The sequence below is a fragment of the Oratosquilla oratoria genome, chromosome 41 (assembly GCF_046742065.1).
Source record: "Oratosquilla oratoria isolate Oo_2021 chromosome 41, ASM4674206v1, whole genome shotgun sequence".
Taxonomy (NCBI): Eukaryota; Metazoa; Arthropoda; class Malacostraca; order Stomatopoda; family Squillidae; genus Oratosquilla; species Oratosquilla oratoria.
In genome coordinates, this window is record NC_134817.1 from 5,772,976 (window position 1) to 5,797,185 (window position 24,210).

At 42.1% G+C, this 24,210-nt stretch overlaps 2 protein-coding genes across 30 annotated transcripts in view; one reads left to right on the top strand and one right to left on the bottom strand.

Moving 5' to 3' along the window:
- LOC143020916 (uncharacterized) overlaps positions 1 to 10,760 on the top strand; it is a 31,252-nt gene extending 20,492 nt beyond the window's left edge. Inside the window, exons 2-5 of one of the 3 annotated variants that reach the window (XM_076177861.1) lie at positions 5,798 to 6,069; positions 6,229 to 6,768; positions 6,893 to 7,099; positions 7,710 to 10,760. In XM_076177861.1, the coding sequence (XP_076033976.1) occupies positions 5,800 to 6,069; positions 6,229 to 6,768; positions 6,893 to 7,099; positions 7,710 to 8,480 (1,788 nt within the window). In that variant the 5' untranslated portion in view covers positions 5,798 to 5,799 and the 3' untranslated portion in view covers positions 8,481 to 10,760. Of the gene's footprint in view, positions 1 to 5,208; positions 6,070 to 6,228; positions 6,769 to 6,892; positions 7,100 to 7,709 lie in introns of those variants that run through there. The other 2 variants (XM_076177860.1, XM_076177862.1) reach the window with 2 other exon arrangements.
- Positions 1 to 24,210, bottom strand: part of Smr (nuclear receptor corepressor smrter) — a 117,517-nt gene that overhangs the window by 29,392 nt on the left and 63,915 nt on the right. For 23 of the 27 annotated variants that reach the window (XM_076177855.1, XM_076177854.1, XM_076177847.1 and 20 more), the window contains 4 exons: positions 19,273 to 19,329; positions 12,272 to 12,325; positions 11,097 to 11,848; positions 10,768 to 10,859 (listed from right to left, as the gene is read on the bottom strand). In XM_076177855.1, coding sequence (XP_076033970.1) covers positions 10,768 to 10,859; positions 11,097 to 11,848; positions 12,272 to 12,325; positions 19,273 to 19,329 — 955 coding nt within the window. The remainder of the gene's footprint in view (positions 1 to 10,767; positions 10,860 to 11,096; positions 11,849 to 12,271; positions 12,326 to 19,272; positions 19,330 to 24,210) is intronic. The other 4 variants (XM_076177859.1, XM_076177848.1, XM_076177843.1 and 1 more) reach the window with 3 other exon arrangements.

Sequence of the window (24,210 nt, forward strand, 5' to 3'; positions counted from 1 at the left end):
TTATTTATTAATTTATTTTATCCATTTTGACCCTCGCTGCCGAGCAGTCGAGATTCATTGGCCAGGTGGTCGCAAGGAACAGTATGATGGGGGGGCGGAGAATAAGGTAAGATAACGTGCCGATAAATGAGAGAGAGAGAGAGAGAGAGAGAGAGAGAGAGAGAGAGAGAGAGAGAGAGAGAGAGAGGGGGGTAAGATTAAGAAAGGTAAAAATGCGGTGCACGATGACAACACTGGTACAAGACTGAAGAAGAAGACGGATAGACTTGTGTTGTTGAGGAGGACGTAGTACAAGGGGTGGGGGAATTACACTCATCTCGCACAGAGGCACGAAAGGGAGGAGGAAAAAAGGGAAGACAAGCTTCCGGGCCGAAACCCTTCTCATCTTCCTTGGACAAGAGGTCAACAAGGTACAGATGTGGCCGAAGCTCATTACTGATGAGAGGTGTAATGCATATTTTTTTCATTCAAACGAGACTCGCATTGAGGACCACAATCACCTCACAAGTTGCCCGCTATGTCTCCCCCCTTCCTAATCCCCCCCATGTGCTCGACTCCCCGTGGGTGACCCACCAGTCGGCGGTTGCTTCATCTTTATTTATACACAAATCTTCTGCCTCGATAGGCTTCCTCATGTCTTCATGCAAACCTTACAGCAATATGTTTTCTCTCTCTCTCTCCATGTCGGTGTGTGGTGGTTTATATATAAATACGTCTCAAGGGCTTAGAATACTCATGTTCCTCACGACGCCTTCCAGCGTCTCCTGACGAGCTGGACGGTCTTTCATACATTTTTTTCACACACTTGGTTGTTTCTAATTAACCGTCTCCTAACAAAGAAACAAGAATACAAGGGCCGGCAGAAAGTGGACTAGTGGTTCCTGTTCTTAAATATACCTCTAGGAAACAGGAATACAAAGGGAAGCAGACGGTAGACAAAAATTGTGTGGAAAAATTCAGCTAAGGACAGTGAGGATGCTTGTCTGCAGAGGTTGTGAACGTCAAGAGCATTGGAGGTGCTTATGGCAAAGTGCCTCCTCGGAAGAGTTCGTAAAGGTAAGGCACTTCGGGAACGAACTTCCCCATACCCCACCCCCGTCAATATTAATAATAATAATAATAATAATATAATAATAAAACAAATAAATAAAATAAATAATAAATAAATAACCCCTCGCCTCGCTCTCGGCGACAAAACGCTTCCGCAAATTCCGCAAGTCGTTACTGACACCAGTCTTGTGCAAGAGTGCGGGTGTGAGGTCACAGCATCACCCACAGATCGACGGAGACGAGTTTGGGACGATCACGAGCCAAGCACGTGGTTCAGAAGACCATGGCGGATCACGTACGTCTACAAGCACAAGCACCACGCCATCTCCAATGCCAGATCCTCCTCGATTCTACTCCTCCAACCTCTTCTCACTCGAACTCTCAGAGCTTTGCCAATAACGCGAATTCTCCCCGAAGTGTGTGTAATCTGTAATCTGCCATCTTCCCCCACCCCCCGATGTGTAATCTGCTTTCACCTTGAAAACGTTAATACGCAACCCGTACGTCTCGGAAGTATTAAATATGCAACCTGCCTGCCCAACGTTTTAACACAAACGCGCCTTCTTCTACCTACCACATAATGCCCGATCTCAGAACGATTACTCAATTGCCACCTCGGCACTTCCTCGAGGAACCTGGCCTTATTCCTCAAAAGTCACCACGAACTTCCCTTGAGATCGTTGAAGACAACTACAGGATCAAATCAGACACCCATATCGCCTCCATTATCTTCGTGAGACTCTTCATCTCCTCCCGTCGAGACTCCCGAGGTTCCTGTCGCCACAACCTCCTCCAGCAGTACCCGCGACCTCGACTTTCTCACTTCGGTGACGCCTCCGACTGGGCCCGGACCTGAAGGTCTTAATTGGTGTTGGCGTCTACCTGGACACCTAACCACGTTCGCCGATATATCGCTCCAGATCGTAATGCCATGTGGATGACGTGCTCACTGCCACAGGTGCACTGGGAGATGGTCATGGGTGTGTGTGTGTGGGGGGGGGCACCCTCCCTTCATCCCCCTCCTGCACCCCCCCCCCAACAGTTTCCTGGTTATCCTTATCGTTGAACGTTTCGCTTTGACCGCTCGACCTGCAAACTTCGGCCGGGGTCTCCACACCTGCCGGGTGCACAAGCTTTGGTCCCCTGCACACCACTCGTCGCACCTGCTTGCATGAACCTCTCCACAGGCACTGGCAGGGCTTTCGCATGGGTGCAGAGCATGCAAGCACAGAACGATGACATGATTTGGCGAATTAATGTGGTGTTGATGTTTGGGTGTGTCAACCACACCCGCACAAACTGCCGAAGGTTTGGAAGTAATACCGCTTCAGACGCGCACACCATCCCAAAACTCGTAACTGAAAAAGAGACCTTAGTCGGAAAAAAACAACAACAAATTCCCACTCCTCCTCCTCCTCCTCCTTTCTACTGGTCTTCATGTCTCATTTGGTCCTGGCATCGGGAGGCAAAAGACATTGGCGGAGGAGGACCCGGCGAAGTTATCACTCTTGGCACTTGATAAGGTGAACGAGGTAGGGTGCGATTGGATCATTGTGTTTGATTTTCCATGCGCAAGCGTGATACCTCACAGCTCAGCATAATATGCCAGGAAATCTCAGTGACAGTTGCCTACAGTGGACGAACCGACACACTTTCGATTATCCCTCTGTGACACGCGCGCGCGCGCACACACACACACACACAAACAAACAAGCAAGGCACCCATGGGTCATGTCTCCTGACTTCTATACTTTCAACACTCTATCAGGCGAAGTCACCGATTTTCCAACAAATCAGTCTGTTCCTATTCATTCCTGGTCTAAGATTCCATCCGCCATTCTCCCATGTGTTCCTGAATCAAATGCCCCGTGTATGCATCAACAATAAACGTCTAGGTACACAAACTCCTGCCGATCTGATTTGTTGACCGACCTTCCGCTTTGTGGCCATCTCGAGCGTCTCTCAAGATCTCGACGTCATCACCAACGCCATCTCCTTCGAAGAGTTCGTTTCGGAAGACACCGGTTCCTCTACTTACAACCTAGCTTCATTGCTATCAAGGGTCACTGGGAAATGTTAAAATGCGAGGATACATTAAGGAAGAGTCCGCAATGGAAGGGTTTGGGCTGAGCAGCATTTTGATGCGAGTATTGTCGCCGCTAATCGAGTTCACCGCTGAGCGATGGCAAAGATCGTTTCTGCGGCGTGGATTTAAATGTGTCATCCTCCCCGATCCATAATGCTTTTCGTTTTCACTGGAAAACCATCTTTGCAACGAATATGTAAACTGGACGGTATAGATTCGAAAAGCAATCACCTGAAAAATGTTGTTTTGAAATCTGCACGAAGAATGTAGCATTCAACCTGTGACAGATCACAGAGAAAGCTTCTTTCCTTTGCTTTGGCGCATTTTCTTTCAGAATCGTAAGGCCAGCGAATCTCTCAGAATATCCTCTTCTAGACGGCCATCCACAGAAACTACTTTTCCCGATGTGAATGAACTACTAATGCAGGTGCAGAGCCAACGCACCCCTGACTTTCAGCTTTTGCAACATTCCTTGCATTAACGAGTTAACAACATAAAGCAAGTCCCACTGTAGCTCTTCTTATACCTCCTCTTCCCGAAAAAAACAACTTCCCCCAACCTTATGTTATAAAATACAAGGAGCAAACCAGTCCATGCGTGTTATAGAAGACTTACTATCATTGATTTTTTTATGTTTTAATAGTGCTTTATTTTCAAATTAGTATCATGTTCTGGCTCTGCAATGATGATACTATGCACATCTAGTCGACGGAGGGCGAGTTGCCGTAGTTGACCCTTCCTCGGATCAAGTCAGGCCATAACGGTTGTAACCGTCATAACCGCCAGCTTATGTCATGTGCAGAGCTAGTTACTCCTTGTCTGGGAAGTACATCGCTCGCGATCAAGTCCCCACTTTGCCAGACGGTCCAGCAACGTTTCCAGGCGGTGCTGGCAAGCTCACGGGTAGTCTCCCGACTTGCGCCCTCGTTCTCCTCCTTCAATACTCTCACCCTCTTGGTAGCAGCCCACGACCTGACCTGACCTGAAATGGCCCGAGACTGACCCCTCGTGTGTGGCATAATCGCAGCTCTTATTTGTAACCAACCCTCACCACCTCTATTCCTAAACGAACGACTGAACGTACTCTGTTTTCGATAATTCGTTATAGATACCGACAGTATCTGAGCATAGGTTGTCCATGCATTTTCCCTCAACCTACATTACACCTTATACCCATATCATCAGCCTACATTTCTGTAAGTTAGGTGGAATTTGGGGTGGGGTGGGGGGTTGAGATGATTATAATAGGAGCTATGAAGGAAGGAATTATACTAGGTGTGTGTGTGTGTGTGCAAAGGTAGAGGGGGAGAGGGAGGAGGTAGAGGAGGAGGAAGGGAGAGAGGAAAGGAGAAATGGAGAGAGTAGGAACAGAAGATGAAGAGAGAGGAAAGGAGAATGAAGAGTAGGAGGGAAGGAGGATAAAGGAGAGAGAGAGGAGGAAAGGAGAGAGGAAGGGAGGGAGAGGGAGAGAGAGAGAGAGAGAGAGAGAGAGAGAGAGAGAGAGAGAGAGAGAGAGAGAGAGAGAGAGAGAGGGGGGAGAGGGAAAGGGAGAGGTGAGAGAGAAAGAGGAAGAGAGGTTGAGAAAGCACCCATATGCTTGTGCACACAAACCATAACTACACACACACACACACACAGGTGAACATATTCATGCAAGCATTGCCGAATGCATGCATAATGCAAATACTTCAAGTGCACTGCTGTATTTGCCAAAAATAGAATGCATACATGGGTGATACCATTTTCCCTCTATGTACCTCTTGGGACACGGACACGCGCACGCGCGCACACACACACACACACACACTTATTTTCTTAGAATACCACAGGGGCACAAGTACTGTGAACAGACCTACTCCTCCAATTATTGCGGGGTTGGGATTGGGGTTGAGGGGGCTGAGGGAGGTTGCAGACTTGAAGAAGAAGAAGAAGAAGAAGAAGAAGAAGAAGAAGAAGAAGATGAAGAAGAAGAAAAGATTGTACTTAAAAGTGGTTGCTGGGGGTGGGGTGTGTGGGGACTGCACATAAGATGAGAAAAGACGAGAGAAAAGCGGGGGGGGGGAGGAGGAAAGGGGGGTCAAATCACATCTCAACACTGCAAGACCGATATTTCATCTTCTCCCCTCCTCTTCCTCTTCCTCCTCCTCCTCCCCACGAAACCACCACCACCACCACCTCCTCTCCCACCAGCTCCACCCGTCCCCTCCCTCCAGTCTTTCCAACAGCGTGTCAACAGGCTTGGATCATGTCGTTGATTCCATTATTTCAAAACTGGGTTGGAAAAGTTGGATGGAACTACGGTTGCGACAAAGTGGAGTGCTTCCTGCCCGGATCTCAAGGGGCAACCCCGCGCCACCAATGTTTACTCTCGCCTGATTGGCTGAGGCGTTGCTGCCTCATCCAATCAGCATGGGCCTTCCGCACCCTTATGAGCCAGCCACGCGGGTTCCAGCATTCCAGTTCCTGTCAGAGTTGGTGTGTGTGTGACTTGCCAGATTGATTACAGGTCCGGGCGCACGGACGGACGGACGAACGAAGGCACGGGCCCCGTCGGATCGCGGTGGCCTTCGTCGCCGTCGTAAACGTACTGACGTCCCGAGCCTCCGCGTATCCCTCCTCCTTCCCCTCCTCCTCCTCCTCCTGACGGGAATCGTTCCGCAGGTATGAGCGAGCTTAGCGTCTCCGAGGCGCCCTGCCTCATCCTCCCGGAGAAGGACGACTACGACACGTGGGTGGTGGCGGGCGGGAGGCTCTTCCGCGCCCACGGCGCCGTCCTGGCCGCCCACAGCGCCTACCTCAGCGCCACGGTGGGCGAGGGGCTCAGTGGCGGGTCCCGGGTTCTCCTGCCGCACGTGCCCGCCGCAGGATTTGCGGCCATCCTGGCCTACATGTACACGGGCCGTCTCCCAGTCACGTCGGCTACCATGTACGAGGTGAGTTACCCACGCTGTCTGGGCGACGTTAACATCCCCCCATAAGTGTCTTCCCCGTTATATAGGGTTGTCCTCCTCCCTATGGGTCTCTTGGAACAACTCCTCCCCCCTCCCCCGTACCTCCTTCGTGCGATACCTCATCTCTGCTTTCAACTGCAGGTTCTAGTGGCAGCGCACCTCCTCCAGATGCCCAGCGTCGTGTCTCTATGCCATGCCTTGGTCCAGTCGAGCGCGACCCCGGCCGGCGCGCTCCTCCTGCCGGCCGCCGTCGGTCCGAGCGTTCCCCCGGCCCTGAGTGTATGGCAGAGCCTGGCGCGTCTCGTGCCCCAAGTGCGAGGTCATTCGCAGTCCTCCAAACCGAGTCTCGTTCGCCCGACGCCAACACGACTTCGTCCCGACGCGGCGCAGACCCTCAGTCCTGCGCCGCGGCCCGAGGACACATCCTCCGGGTCGGGCCTCCTTCAGGAGGACGCCATGGACGTGGACGAGGCCGCCAGCCTCCGCCACCACCAAGAAGTCAAACCACAGTCTCAATCCTCGGCGCGCCGAGAACCTTCCCGGTGCTCCCTGGCGGCGACGTCGTCGACTTCGACGTCATCCTCCAACACCTCGTCCTCGGGGCACGTCATCCTCGACATTGCAGCGTGCGATGGGCCAGTTTTCTTTGAACGTATCATCAACAAGGCCTACGGCTCACAGGTAAAGCACTCCATCTCATGATGATGGCACGTTCGTCGTTATTCATATAATCTTTGATAATCTCAAGGCGGGGCTCTTGGGGAAGCCTTTGAGGAAGTCCCCCTTATATTACATTGTCCCACAGGCTTCCTCCCAAGACGACTCCGAGGACGATGGCGATATCAACGTGGAGGACCTGGACTCGGGTGACGAGGGGGTGAGCGGGAATGCCCTCGTTGGAGGTCCGCACGACGAGGACACGGTCAAGTCCTCCCTGTGTAACAGCTCCTCGGGCAGGACCTACCACTGCGTGTACTGCAACCACACTTTCAAGAGTCACTACTGTTACCAGGTAAGAGGAACACACTGAAGGTTCTTTACCCTCAAGCGACATGCTTCCAACAGACAGCACCCGCAATAAAATCATTTCACGATACAATCCAACTTTGATGTGATGGGGGGTCCCAATTGCTCCACATGCGATTCCAGAACATAAATTGGTGAACTTCGATGGCACAATCCATAAAACTAAAACATGTTTAAGTGTCCTTAACTTCACTAACATACCCTCACCACTTGTTACCATCCTCACCCTATCCAAATTATAAACTTAGATATATGTACTTAAGTCAACCTAGAGTACTGTAGTCCTCCATATGAAAGGAGTGGATTGATAAATCCTGTCTGAAAATATTCTGATTGGAAATTCATGACCAGCAGTTGTTCTCAGAACCTCCCTGAGGAGCAACTTTGGACTAATGTCTGTGTTATATTGGTGTGGCTCTCTTTCTGTCACCTGAGAGCTGGGGTTTGAGGAAGGGAAAAGCCACCACTTGTCCATGGAGCCCATCTCCAGGGACTAAGTGCAACTACAACCCTAAGCTGGATTGACAGATTCACCTAGAACAGCTATGCCATTCCACTTTGGAAACGAATTGCTAAATTGCCGTTTTTGCCCACAGAAACATAAGCGGCGTCACATCAACCCCATCACCATCGAGCTGAACAAACTCCGAGGAACGACTGCCCCCCAAAACAGCAGTCGACCTGTGACTACTGTCGTCAACATCACTCCGCCTGTGCGCACGACCCCACCACCACCACCACTACCTCCTGCACCCTCTATCTCATCTGCACTGGGCTCCACACCATCATCATCATCATCATCATCAAACAATGAAGGTGGTGGGGTGCTGGACGCTGGCGGCAGCAGCCTCACAAGCAACACTTCGCTGCGTCTCTCACCCACCTTTTCGGGTAAAGCTTCGCTCGCATCCTCCTCCCCGCTGTCACACTCGTCCTCGGGCGAAGGCGAAGTCAAGGTGCTAGACCTGAATGTACAGTATTTCCCTTGCAAGACATGTGGCTCCAAATTCCCCAGCTACTACTTTGTCCACAAGCACCGTCGCCTCTGCCATGCTGACGAGGAGAACCAGAGCAAAGGAGCTACGACAAGTGGGGGGATTGGAGGCGGTACTTTAAGCGGACCAAGTCAAAAACCTAAGGACAACTCTGCAGATCGACCCAAGCCAGGGAATGTTCCATCCCTGCACGCCCAAACGTCAACATCGACATCAGCTCCTGCGTCACCAAAAGTAGCACCACCGCCACCGCCACCACCTCCTCCACTGCCACCACAACCTCGGCCAACAATGCAGCCTCAACAGGAGCAAGAAGATCAACAAGAACAGCAACAAATGCCTCAAATCCCTCCTTCAGCTGAACCACGGTAGTAAGAATGTTAAATGTCGTCCCTGGTTAAAGACATTGTTATATATCTTTGTTATCCTATCACTGTTATGATGATAATATACAAGACACCATTCGCATATCCACACACCGCAAACCCCTAAGCAGACCTTCAACCAAGCAATACACACCAACCAGCCACACCCCCATGCAGCCCAAGTATTCACAAAATACTGTCCAAATGTTCTCTGCACATTCTCAATAACCTTCACACCACTAAATGGTTGTAATTCACTTTCAATTACAATGAACCATATACGATGTTAAAGTGTTTTTCACTCAAGTTCCATCCTGCATATTTATCAATTACTGTTGCACTTGCAAAACAGTTCTGATGAGCTGTGACTCGTAACGATGAATAGACATGAATTCCACAGTTGAATATCCCTTTGACATAAATCAATAAAACTGGAGCTATATATATATATATATTTTACAATCTTTTCCTCACATATGTGAAACAGCAACTACCATGGGGTCAATGAATTTCAATTCATGAAAACTCAGCCAAAATCTTAACATGGAAAAACTATATATTCAAATGATGATGAAGTACATATATATTTATATATAACCTCTAATTTAATGAATGTAAGAAAATTGAAAAAATTGTGCCTGTAACATTTCACACTTTACATAAATACATTATAAATACATGTAAAATGAAATGGAATATATAATGATATGTTTGTGTATAACTTCTAAGAGATGAAATATGAAATTACATGTAAAAAGAATCAAGAATTGCTTTAGTTTGGGGATAAAATGAATATATATGCATACAAAACTGCCCAACCTTTCACACTATAAGGGATAAGTATAGAAATGTGGAAGTGAAACCAAATAAGGGAATGCACAAAAAAATTAAATATGAAATATATTTGTGCGTGTATGTATGCGTAATTCACCATGGTCTTGGATCGAATGTTGGACTCTTGATCAATAGCTACTACCCACCCAAATGAGACCTTGAGTGTATGACCGATCTATGGGTAATGCTGTGATCTGACACACACACCTTCCACTCCCTGCCCATGAGAGTTGGAGTAATGGCTTGCAGTGCAGTGATACTGAAATTATTTCAGCCCTGGGCAGGATTTGAACTCGGACCGCTGAGTCAGCAGTTGTGAACACTTATCACTGTGTCATCAAGCTGTGTGTGTGTGTAATTGTCACCACAAAAGACAAAGTGCCCAAAACAATTACAATCTTGCTGAGGATAAACAAAATCAGCAATTGTCCACCATAAAATCCAAACGTTCCTGAACATAAAACACAGAAGTCAACTTCTATATTTTGCCCTATTTTCTTGGACTGTTGGGGGCAGGGAACAATTAATACTCCTTATTAGAGACTATCCCCTCACTTTCAATCATGTCATGCACACACGAGGGGTGGGGAGTAGGTTTATGGGGTCCTAAAGGATAAAGGATACATTTCTGGTGAGAATTGTCTAGTGCGTGAAATTCACTGGGGATCCATAATGGGTACCAGAAGCTCCTCCAAGAAAGATTCATCTCCCTTCTGTTCATCTTTGAAACCCATCAAAACCCTCGCCTCCATCTGAAGTAGAAGGGGCGGGCACATGGTTTCTGGACAACCCCAAGATTCCAATCAACTTCGAACCATTTTTCTTTATCTCATAAGTAGAACTGACAATGAGCAAAGGCTCCCTTCCTGCTGCTGACCAGTAACATACAAATTAACCCACAACAATGCAACAATGACAATGATCCCTAATTTCTTGCAAGGTGTGGGAGGGCCCAAGGACCACTGCTGTCTAATGTATGTACGTATATATGTATGTGTGTGTGTTTTCCAGGTAGTCAGACTCTCAGCAACAATCATCAACACTAAGGGACTAAATAGATATTGTATCAAGCAAGTAAATGAACAAACAGCACAGAACTGATGTTAGAAGAGGATCATAAAAATGACTCCATACAAAAAGGATTAATGATAATGTGAAGAAGATGGTGTCGGGCAACACGGTTATGAAAAGTAGAAGTACAATGCAGAGAGGAAATGTATTATGGGATACGACTGAGAAGTGGAGAGAAGTAAACAGGCTGGAGTCTAATGTGGGGGTTTGCAGTTTGGCAAGTGGTGTCCACGTGATGGTATCACTCAGGTTATAATGAAACTTTGAGGATGAAAAATGGGTAAGAGCATGGTGGGTGGGAGTACTGAGGCAGGCGGGTGTTACCAGTTTGGTAATGATCAATGAAGTCTGGGTTCCATAAACTGAATTAATATTATGCAAACACTTACCATGTTCTGCAGTGTTTTCTTCTTCACTAGTATCCAGTTCATCTTTTCCTTTCTCCTCTTCTTTTCTTTTTCTTTCACGGTGAGGCTTGTCACTGTGTAGACAAATAACGAAACATATACACAAGGGAATTTATACTTGTTTAGATGAATATATATTTCATCTACAGCAGTTTTCATGTGTACAGGATTGCAGCAATCACCTACTTATGTCATTGATTTACTGTACACTATATCCCCATGTAACACAAGAACAGCACAAATACTTTTGTTTTTTCAGGTGTACTCTACATCGTGAAAACCATAAAAATTTTGTTTTGAGTTTTACTTACTTGGCAGAGATGTTTTCTTTGTCCTTTTCCCTGACTTCTAAACTAGTTGTAATATCTGTCGTGGTGGTGGTGGTGGTTGCAGTATTGCCTGTTGTGGTGGAAGATATAGACTGCTGGGTATGAGTGGCATTGGGCAAAGAGTTGTTGACCAGGGTGCCCATTGCCGGAACGGCTGAAATGGGGCTCGACGTTGATGACGACGGGTTAGCTTCAGTGGCCAAGGCCGTGCTGACTACTGTTGCCATTGATGGGTCTTGGCTACCAGCAGATATGCTAGGGTTATTACCATTACTGTTGTTTCCATTACCATTACTCGAGGTCCCCTTCTGAGCCTGTTCCCTCTGTAAGGCTGCCACGGAACCTCTCGTCGTAACACCCGTCGAATTGAGTCCCACCACCATATCCACTGTCTGATTGTTTGTTTTGGTTCGTGGTCTTCTCATCCTCCTCTTTACTAACATCTTGTAATTTTCCTTCTTCTTTGTCCCATAATAATGTTGAATACAATCACTCACTGACTTTTTATCCAAATAAGAGGCTATCAACACAAAGTTTTTGGGATGTTGTAAGTATTTTTCCCTAAATATTTCTTTTTCTTGATCTGTCCATATATTAATATTTTTCTTATCCTTGTACTCTTGAATAGGTTCGTCTATTAGCCCATTTTGGTTACTGTACCTATGTTTGCGATACTTTTCCTCAAGCAGGATTGGGGGTACCACAGCATAAGCTCGCATTTTCTTATCTTCATTCTGTAATGAAAACAAAGACAAATCTTATCAATGTGCCAACAACAGCAAAATATCTTTTCTGGCTATGGATTGACTCTGGAGAATCATAAAATACCAATGGCTACTGAGGACACATGCGATATAACTATCTGGTCGCCACTACCTAGTCTGGGCATTTAACTACTAAACCTTTTCCAATAAACAAACACATGGGCAAGAGGTTCATTTCGAATAATGTATTATTTTCATAAATAAAATTGCAGGTACTAGGGAGCTGATCTAATTCTTTAAGTTCAATACCAGCATGATAAAATCTTGGAAATAAAAGCATGGTCAATGCCAAATGATAAATAAAATTCAACAAGGTTAATACTGCAGCTAATACTGATGGCCCCCGCCCTTCAAGGGAAACAATGATAAAAAAATAAGAATAATAATACATGCCCTAAAAGGTGTGTGATTGGCAGTAGCAGCTTGTGTGCTTTTTTGGAGCCCATACTGTGCCAGCACATGAAACAGATTAAAACAAATTACACTTTTCATGTCTACAATCACATTCCTACATACAAAATACTAAACCTCTTCTGACAATGTAACACCATCTTGGCTAAAACATAGATCACTATTTTCACATTAAATATATCTGCTGTAAGCAGGAACAAATCATTGGTCAATTCATAAACATAACATTTTCAATGTTCTTTATAATCATGTGACAATTGCCCCAGATCTTATTATCAACACCTCCCATTAAGTAATTATAATTTAACTTAACAGTTAATCACTATAACTTTCATACAATCTAAATCATAACATCTACTGGTATTTCTTTTCCCTATCAATACAATGCCTCTGGCAGATCTCAGGGTCCCAAGTTAGCCCACAAAAAATCAATAAATTAATAAAGTTGTTGCCTCAATTGTCTCTTGCAGGAGACCCATGGCCTCTGGTCAGCCAAGAGATATCTCAAAGATAACATATTCTTTTCACAAAATCTGTGTCTTCTGTGTGGTATGTACATCTAGGATATATATATATATATATATATATATATATATATATATATATATATATATATATATATATATATATATATATATATATATATATATATATATATATATATATATATATATATATATATATATATATATATATAAAACACAAAATGACTTATCACCCAAGTCAAACTATTCCCCCTTTTACATCACTGCTAATATGAACTGATAACATTCAGTTTTAACATGTACAGCTGAAGGCATCAGGTGAGTATGTACAGAAGTTAACTGTACCAGCTACCTACACCTTTACATATACATTATCGGCAAATATTGAAGTGTTTCATGAATTTAGTAGATTGGCATATATCTTATCACTTAACTGAAATTGCAAGCCTCTTTTTTAATGGACACATTAAAACTGTTGAATCTAAAATTAATTCAATGGTAAATTTCTTCATATTAATAATCCCACTAAATATATATCAAAGAATCATACAAATACAGCTAATATTCAACAATTCTCTAAATTCCACCATGGCCCTGCAACAAACTTGCTGAAATGTGGCAAGTTACAATAAAGATTAAAAAAGAAAAATTTTCATCTTCTGGCTTTGTTTTTACCTACACTTAATATTTGAGGATGTGGCTTAAAATATGAACTGATCACAAGACTGGTTACAAAATGTACAGAATGCATCAACAATTGAGAACGAGAAAAATGTGAAATGATACCTGCAGCTATATCACATAAACCTAACCATATGTTGCACTGTGTTGTTAATAGTAATCAACCCTTTAAAAGGGTTTGAGTTAAACATCAACTTTTTTTTTTTTTTTTTACAAAATGAAAAATCAGGAAACTACACAAACAGTTTTCTTTGGTCACCGAGTTCAAAAGCTGTACAGTTTTGTCCGTTGCTTTGGGTATCTTTCATAAGACAGCAGAGTCCTCAGCTATCTAGCAATGAAATAATGTACTGCCTTCATCTATCTTCACTTCTTATGTCTGCTGCACTGTTGGTCAATAGCTTCTGATCACCTACAAATTAAAGACTTAAACAAAATCCTGCACATACTTCCTAAGTGCAAAATTCAGGGTAAATGCATTTTATAAGATATCCCACTCTTCTTTTTAATCTTGCTGCTACCGCCAGGATATTTCATTCATCTCGGCTATACACCATCAATAGTGAGGGTATTATGACTCTTGATTAACTTCTTCAGTGGATGGCTCTCCTTTCATTCTGCCTGCCGCCTTGCCATTTAATCTCTGTAGTATCCTTTCGGTAGCAAATGGAGTTAAATGCTGTATATCAATGAGAGAAGCTCCTTGCAGCACTGACCTGATTCCAAACTTCTGCCATCTGGGGTTCAGTGTAATCTTCTGGAGATAGCTTGAAAGTTTAATTACAATACTGTGAATCTTCTAGTCTTGAATCCAAGCCAAGTTTCTTCTGATGAGTAATTGCTTCTTAACATAATTAACTCTTCCTGCCATCACAGGTAAACAAACTTACTACAATACATTCTAACTATCCACATCTGGACTCATCCACAAATTCAAATAACCAAGGTGTCACTACATGCTTATCAAAGTAAAAAATGCCACACAAGTATTCCTGAGGAACATCAAATCCTATGCATGAGAGCTATCAAAATGAATGTTTAAACTTCAAAAAAACTCCTTGGCTATGCAGTCAATTACCCTGCTGTGCCCCTGAAACCTCATTAAATAAATATACAATGTTCCCACATCACATGCTCGTTATTCCAGAACAAAACAGTGTCAACCATGCTTCACCTGGAAATAAAAGAATATTAAGGTGTACCTGACGTGAGTGTGTGAATATGAGTGATGTTTGTTTCTCCATGTCCTTCACCTGGGAGTACTTACCTAAACTTTTACGGGAAAAAAACCTGTACCCATTCCATCCTATTTTTTCCTGAATCTAAAACCTGACCATTGACCAATCTGATTCCTATGTACTATATCACTCTTTTACAAGTTTGTCCCTGGCTGTGACCATGCATGCTTACTACTAGTGCAGGGTGCAGTTGTCTGTATGTTCACAAGTGTTTCTTATTTCTTCTCAAGGGGAAAAAAAAATAGTAGAGAGTTGTTATGATGGGTGTGAAACTTATGTCCGATTTGAAAATAAGATGAGCAAGATATTTGAAATGAATGTTAGTTTGTGGCAGGGGTGTGTAATGTAATTATGACTGTTTAATCTGTATATGGATAGGGATGTGAGAAGTGAATACATGAGTTATGAGTACAAGTGAGATTGGAGAAAAATGGGCAAGAATAGGTGATAAGGAACAAAGTATATGAATGATGCTGTTCTGCTAGCAGAGACTGGGCTAGTTATGAATTTGATTAGTAAATTTTATATGTTGGAAAAAAAAAGGGGGGGGAGGGAAGTTGATATAGCAGACTGAGGCCACATGATTAATATAAGAAAGATTATAAATACAAAGATCAGTAGTAATAGTAGTCTCAGTATAGTAGATGGTACTAGGAAAGATTCAATAACCTAGAACTGCTCTCATTTGAAGAAAAGATAGAGGGTGACATGACTAGTTTTCAAATCTATGAAAAGAAACAAAATTGACAGATCTATTAATAAAGAACAAGGGAGAACTGAGGTCATGGTAAGACTGAGCAAGACAAGGTTCTTAAAAGATATCTAGAAATGTAGTTTTCCATTCAAATGTTTGAAAAAGGAAATAGTCTAGTATAAAAAAATAATAATAAAAAAATAAATAAATAAATAGAAAATAAATAAATAAATAATAAATAAAATAAAAATTAAGGCCAAGTTTGACTGAAAAAACGCAGATAGGGCCTCACAAACATAGCTGAATTCCTGTATACTACAATTAGGTAAAAGCATAATATATACAATTATATATGAAAACAAATTAAAACATAAGGGAATTAAGCGGGGAAAAAAAAAATACATGGAAGGGTATGAACAAGGGAGGGTGGTAATGGCACAGGAAAGGCTATTGTTCAGAACACAGATAAACATGGTAACTAAAATTAAGTATTTGGGGAGTGGCGGGAGCTTTAGTTTGTTTTACGGGGGTTCGAGTCTGATGAATCATCTGAATAGTGTGGCTGCAATCTCCCTTTGATTTCCAGCAATAAAGATGAGATGTCAGAGACTGTTGTCACAATTCGTATGCAACTTTCTCGGATATCCTCTCAACACCTGAGAAAAAATGCACTACTTTATACTGAAATGTCCACATTCGGAAGATGGTACAACCTGCGTAAGTCTGCTCTAGGTCGTCATTGATTTATGCTTGAGGAGCTCTTCCCTATGAAACAGTCTAACAGAACCCTGGGTGGAAGATATGATATTCAACAGGCAGATATAAATTAAAATGAAGGAATGACATGCTAAATATAGATACCTAGACCTGGCTGGATTTTAAAAAAAATTCAACATTCCCTTCACCCTACTAGGTAATAATCTATTAACCGAGATACATGACCTGAGCTCTATGACCAATTGTGATTTTATATATATATATATATATATATATATATATATATATATTGGGGGGTTAAGCCTCTGAATCTAGTGAATGTGCATGGAATTAATCATATCTCATTTCTCTGGCTAGAAGCTGCAGCCACATTAGCCAGAAATGGTCCTCAGCCCCTCCCATAGACCTCTCCATGAAGAAATGTTGTGCTGCAGTCTGTCATGTGCGAGTATGAGACTGTTCCATCTATTATGTCACCAGCAAGGAGAAAAAAGGAGGAGGAAGAGGAGTAAGAAGAAAGAGGAGGAAAAGGAGGAAGAGGAGAGGGAGAAGGAGGAGGAGGAGGAAACATGGAGGAAAGGTGGAAAAGAAAGAAAGAAAAGGTATAAGAATACTGTAGAAAGAAGACATGGTGGAAGACAAAGTGGAAGACAAGGAGGAAGACAAATAGAAGGATACTGAGGAAGAGGATGGGGATGAGGATGGGGATGAGGATGGGGATGAGAATGTGGATGAGGAGCAATTGACATCTGTCCGCTCATTCTGTGAAGTGGTTGGTGGGAAAATAGTGAAAGACAATACAAGCAGATATGAGCTTGAATCTGGTCTGGCGACCAACTGCCAGGCCCTCATAGCTGCACCTCCGAATGGAGACGAGGATGTTGTTGAAGGGTTCTGAAATCGGGTGACCCCTTACAACATCCATCCCAAAGGACCATCAAATGCAGGTACCAATCACCATTCCAAATGTACATGCTACGGTGGCAGTGTTGAGAGACTGAACAGGATGATTCACATTAAATCTCAAATAATAAGAAGCCGTGTTACTTTATTGGTGAAATTAGTGACGAAGTTACTAATTTGAGGTTTTAAGGATTTTCCCTTTACTACTGTCTTAAAGATTTATCTTACATCAACCAGAATAAAATATGTAATGGGTGGTGGCATCACTATCATCTTGCTGAAAAAGTTAATTAGGACTATTAACTCCTTTCAATACAGTGATGCCACCTTTGTGTTGCGGTGATCAACTCCGATAACATTCACCCTTTCCCTCAACTGAAGAAATCATCTGGTACAAGCCAAAATGAGATCTCTTAGGGACATCACTGTGCTGCCGAGCTTAAAGCTGATTGTGTCAAATGCTCTTATGAAAATGAAAGGTAGAGGGGCAAATTGTAACAGGCAGAGATACTGGGTAACTTGACAGGTTTATGTGCACAACATGCAAGCTCAGAATGCAGGATGCAAATAAACGGATACAGGAAACGAAAATGTGTAGGACTGAGGGAAATGTGCATTGTAGCAATTCATTACTCCGAAATGTAATAATTGTGTAATGTCAGGATTGAGCAATGGAAACTAACTCAATATGTACTGGTTTACAAGAATAGAGATCTGTGAGGCCAATACAGAAGGGCAAATATTAAAACGAAAGCAAAAGAAATCAAATGCCAAACAGATATGTTATTAGTAATACACTGGATTAATATTGATGAGATTGATCTTATGATATAAGAGCAAGACAGTAGACCACAGCATGTTGAAGTAGCCTGATCTGAGAGTCCTGCAGTAAAAACTGCAAAGAAACATCAACTTAAGTCTATAATATAAGAATGAGCTGTGAAGTAGTGTTTTGTCACAGACTGAAACAGAAAAAAGTTGAGGCACTGCCAGGGTTCACCACATTTATATATGGAGTAAAAAGTGTGGGAACTGTGCAAAAGGGGTTACTGGCAAAGTGTGGGAACTGTGCAAAAAGGGGCTCACTGGTGTAGAAAGTGTTGCCATTAGGTCAAAGAATCTTTAAGCTATCAAGTCAATGCTCGGAAAGATGAGATGAGATGAAATGAGATGACCTTTGTTGTCAAATGAAAGGGAGATCATATGCTGTGGTGTGTGATGACTGAGGAAAAATTGAAGATCTAGAAAAAAAAAAAAAAAAAAAATTAACATGTGATTTTGACAACTTTATGGGTGTAGTTGAAGTGGGAGGGGAAGAGGCAGTGGAAAATTTTCCACCTTTTTTCATTTCTTCTGTTCATGTCAGCAGCTCTTCTCATGTTCTTCATTTGCTTCCTTGCTTCTTCGGTCTTCCTTAGCCTACTTCATAACAAAACTCAGTCAAATCAAAATGAAACTCTTTTACCTGCCCTGCTTAATGCCCTACCTAACACCTAATGAAACTTCCTACATTAATGGCAACCTTCTACTTTCATCAACTGGCACACCTCACTAATCTCCCTTAAAAATTAAACATCACAGATGACATCTTGCACCATATCTAAAACTTTTCTTCCTATCAACCTCTCAATATCACCTTTCAGCAACTTTTTAATGTTATTAATTTCATGTTTCCCTTAAACCACAGGCCTCAACAAGTCCTCCACCTTTACTGTTGTTATACAAATTCTTCCAGCCCTTTTCACTCCTATAATTTCTAGTTTCACTGTCAGCAACCACTACTATCCAATTAACTCTTCTATTTTCATGTGGTACAATAAACTATCATTCCTTCACTCCTATATTACTGAAATGACGTTGCAAGGAAATTGTATTGAATCTCAAAACACTGATTCCCCCCTCTCCAGTGGTCACCATCCTGACCAGCTGAAAAATCATGACTCAACATCCTATCTGACTCACCTACACATTTCTTTAGCTTACTCAACTATTATTTTCCATGCATTAAATTTCTTTTAACAACTAGGCATCATCCCCTTGGTCTTCTTAAAATATACATCTGCCACTTTTCCCCCGGGTAACTACCACTCTGCACCTATAGCTTCCACCTCATCTCAATTAGTCAATACATCCATCTTTTGTAAAAACATTTCATCATTCATTTCCCTTCAGTTGTATTATATCCTAACACATTCGAACACCTAATTCAGAGGCTATTCATTGCTCCTTTTGCTAGAATTTTACAGTAGGACGGAGAACGCATACCTCTGGTGCACTGGTTATTTGGCGACTTTCACAGGTTGTACCGTCTTCCTGCCTGACCTGAAATATATATATACATATATATACAGTCATCCCCTGCTATGTGTCGCCCCGCTATACATTTTTTGCTATAACGTCGTCAGAATGTCGTCCGGAAAATAAAAATAAAAATAAATAAATAAATAAAAAATAAAGAGATTCCAGCAATTCCAAATTTGGAAAACCAGTGGACGAGGAAGAAACAAGGAGTACAGACCTAAGACTACAGCAAATTAACATCATTACTTTTATGCTATCAAATATTTAGTTTATCTCACTGTACTGCTATCAATTCACATGTATTTTTAACACAGTATTAACATAACATAATCCTGTGCAGTATCAAAAAAGAAAAAAACATATAAATACTATGCACACTTCATTCCAAAATCATAAACTTGCTACTGTACTTTGTATTTCAACAAATTCTAAACAAGTTTCCTTTGTGGAAACTTCTGACTGGCCTCATTAACATAATTTCCTCAATTCAGTTCCCAGGATGTCAACCCAATTCTTTTTATTATAAATCATAAATATAATACAAATCTCCAATGAATGACGTTTTTTGTCTGCAATCATACTTTGATAAAAATAATTAAATAAATAAATAAATCTTGTTCACATGGCAATGAAGAATGGGGTGCTATAATTAATCCTTAAGCATAGAATTCATGTGCCAAAACACAACTATTTGCAAAATTCACAAATACATTATCAATGAACCTCATTGCCCGCTGAAGTAACAAAAAAAAAGTTACAAGTTCTGCCCCAGTGCATTGACTATCATCACCTGATCTGCTCCTAATTTAGGAAGCTTATTCATAGTGCAATCTAACACTGCTTACATTAAGTGTGACATGCCTTTGTTGACCAAAATCATAGGAATCTTATGGCCTCTGCCCTAATTCAAATTAAAAAAAACATGAAACTGAATCTGAATTCTAAATGCCCAGCTAGAGATAATGTTGCTTCAGTAAGCTAAGTGAGGAAAAGTATAACACTATTACATGATTCCATAATGGAATAAATTCCCATCAATATAAGAGAGGCTATGATAAATCAGCCTCTGCTATACATTATTTTGTGTTCATGCTCTTCTGAATTGCATGTACAGCATAGGATGACTGTAATTGTATAGCATAGCATGACTGTATGTGTCTATATAATACACACACACACACATACATACACCCTTACAGATAAAATGTATCAGGAAGACCTGCCATCAATGAAATAAAGATGAAAAAAGAGGTGATATGATAGTGGGGTTTAGGTCTATGGAGATTAGATAAAACCGACATGGCTTGCAACAGGAAGTCTGCAAGTTCATACAGAAAAAAAAAGTCTACAGGATATCATGAAACAATTTCTTATATGCAAATCCATCATCTCAGGAAACAGATTAGATAATCACATAGCCCATGGAGAAGATCAATTAAAGAAGAATCCAAAAAAGTTAGATATAATTACACAAGAACCAAAGTGAAGCAGGAAGGAATTCTGATACCCTTTTTTTTTTTTTAAGTCTTCCTTGATAAATGGATAAACCAAAGCTTTTCTTTAGATTTATCAAGGGTAAACTGTGACACATGGAAAGAATCTCCAAGCTAAGAATAGATGAAGTTCATGAGGCATCAACTCACATTGAAATAATCAATCAAAGTTTCCCATATGTTTTCACTAAAGAATGAGAGTGAGGGCTGGGTGGATTGTATGTACCTTGATCTTGGAAAACCTTGACAAAGTCCTTCACAATCAACTATTATGGATATCAGAACATTATGGAGGACTATGAACAGAATAAAAGGTTTCCTATATGAGGACAGTAGTAAAAGGTAAAATGTCTGAACTTCCGGAAGGCAGTGACTTGTCAAGTTTCACATGGGTCAATACTAGCCCCTGAAAAGAAGATCTAGAAGAGTGGATACATACATAGATTTTAAAGATTAGGAGTCACATTACCAAAGAAGTAACACTTCACATGCAGAGCAAATATAAAAGCCATTGTATTGTATAGATCATATAATAAACACTAAACCAAGTAAACATGAAGCTATGTAATAGAAAACACCAAGTTGAAAAAGGCCTTTTGATATTTGTTTAAACAATTCAAACCAATCAATGGGTTCTTAACTAATAAGAACCAGACATGTATAAAGTATACAGTTCAAAGATAAACTTTGTGTGAGGAAAGGAGAAAGAAGTAAAGGTCTCATACCAACACTGAAATTCAAACTAACATTTTTTTTTTGCACATCTTTAGAAGTGAATGAGTAAAAGTGAGATGAAGAAAAAAAAATGTAATCCAGTCCAACAGTACAGAAATAAATATACTGGATTAAAGAGTACTACTAAAACCACTACCTTTGTTGCCAATACTATATGTTCATAAACAGTTGTACTGCAAACAAGAAGTGGCCTGGTCTGTACTCACCACCCAGATGCTAGCTATGAAGGTGGAGACTTGTATTGGAATAGGATGAAGGACACTAATGTGTAGTGGCAGGAAACAAAATGCTCCAATTTCAGGATTTAGACTTGGGCTTGAAGGTTCCTACATAAATTTCCAAAATGCATTGTCCTAGATGTAGTTATGGAGGTCCAATGAATTTGTAGAACTGTGATTGGTAAATTTATGAATACCAAGAATGACTGTGTGCTGAAGTCCCTTGGGTTTTAAGACTTACAGACTTTATGATTCCCAAATAGAATAATAAAAGGAAGAAACAAAGTGCCAAGGCAAGTAACAATGATTTGAATCAAACATCATCTTAAGACAAGAAAAAACGAAAACAGACAAAAAAAGAAATTACACGAAAAGAAAGGAGCATGAGCGAATGAACGAGAGGATGAGAGCATAATCCCAGAATGGTCGTGAGGACATTACACATTTACAAATTAAACATAAAAAACGAACAGTATACATACCTCGCATGTGGTCACAGGCAAGCCTGCAAATGGGTGCATCATCCCAAGCAATCAAAGGGTTCAAGATAACCAATGGTCTGGTTTTGAATAATTAGAAAACATACACAGGATGCAACAGATTTGACTCCTTCCAGTAACTCTACTCTGCTCCGACAACCATAAGACAATGGGGATAGGTGGAAGAAACACAGGCAAACCAGCTCCATTTGTGACACTTGCAGCCCTGAATCACACAGTACTCTTTCAAGTGGAAGTAAATCCTCTTAAACTACATTCATAATTGTACATATCAAGGGCCTTTTCCTCCTAGGAATGGTGGGGTCAAAGTATGGCTTGACTTTTTACAAGAGAAAAATATACAAAAGGAAATCCCAAGGTTCCTCATCTCCCCTTTTGCCCTACTTGCCACCTTTTAGGACATGCTTGGGTATATGGTGGCAGCATTCTTATCCCCCATCACAAAAGCATACTTGTGGTGGCATCTCTCTTAACAAAAATATACAAATATTCATACATATTCATCTATCTATATACCAAGGGCTTTCCCCCACCTCTTACCAGGAAGGTAGCCAAAGTCAAAAGACATGTGCCCACTTCCACCCAATCCACTCCCATCCACCACCCTTTCCACCCTCTCATCCTAGCTCCTCATGGATGAAGGGTCATCCTTGCATATATTCAATCCATACATATATATATATATATATATATATATATATATATATACCAAAGGCTTTTTCCCCCTTACATGGGGGGTAGCCAAAAAGAAAAAGGCATAGAAACCACTCCCAGCCATTCCATTCCCTACATATTCCACTCCCCTCCACCCTCCCTTTTATCTTGGCACCTCCTGGATGACAGGTCATCCCTGCATCCTGTCCAATGCCCTGGGTCAGAAGCAGTGTCGCAAGACACAGCAAATCAGCAAGGCTGCTTCATAAATTCGCCAACCCTCCCTCTCCATCCTCTCATGCAGAAAAGGAAAAGACGGGGAGAAATTCCTTTGGGCTGCATCAAATTTTTTCTCATACATACTTCCTTACCCCCCATCCCCCACCCACTCCCCCTCATGCATCACAGCATCATCCATACACAACCCTTCTCCATTCACCCCTATCTTCTGTCCTCTCGTGTCCTTCTTCAACAGACATTCCTCTCTTTCCCAATGCCCTTTTCACCCCATCCATCCATCTCATCCTTGGACGCCCCCTCATATTCACTCCTTCCACACCTCTTTTATTAATCTTTCTTCACTCATTCTTTCCATGTGTTCAAACCATCCTAATACTCTTTTATCAACCCTATCTCCCAGCTCCCTTTCCACCCCTGTTCTCCTTCTCATCTCCTCATTTCTCATTCTATCTAGCCCAATAACCCCTATCATACTTCTCAGACATTTCATCTCAAACACGTTGAAACTCCTTCTCTCTTCCTCTCTTATGTTCCATGTTTCTGCCCTGTACAGTGCTGTTGGCACAATCACTCCTCCATATAACCTCCTCTTAGCATCCATTCCCAAATGTCTATTTCTCATTACACTTTTTAATCCACCAAGGCATTTACTCGCTTCTCTCAATCTACATTCTACCACCACCCCCACTCCTCCCTTTCCTGCCACATTCGCACCCAAGTATCTAAAACTATCCACTTCCTCCAGCCTCTCACCCTTAATGCTCACTTCCAGCCTGCTGTCACTCTCTCCCCTTGTACATCTCATCACCTTACTTTTCCCCACATTTATCTTCAGCTTCCTTCTTTCACACACCTTCTCAAACTGTCACTAACTTCCTCAGTGTCGTCAGTAAACAACAACAAGTCAAGAGTTTTTCAAGAATAGCAGAGCTTGTGTTAGAATCAGAAATGGAGAGAGTGAGTGGTTTGAGGTAAAATTGGGACTTTGCCAGGGAAGTGTTACGTCACCTTGACTGTTCAATTTATACATGGATGGAGTGGTGCAAAAGGTAAATGCAAGGG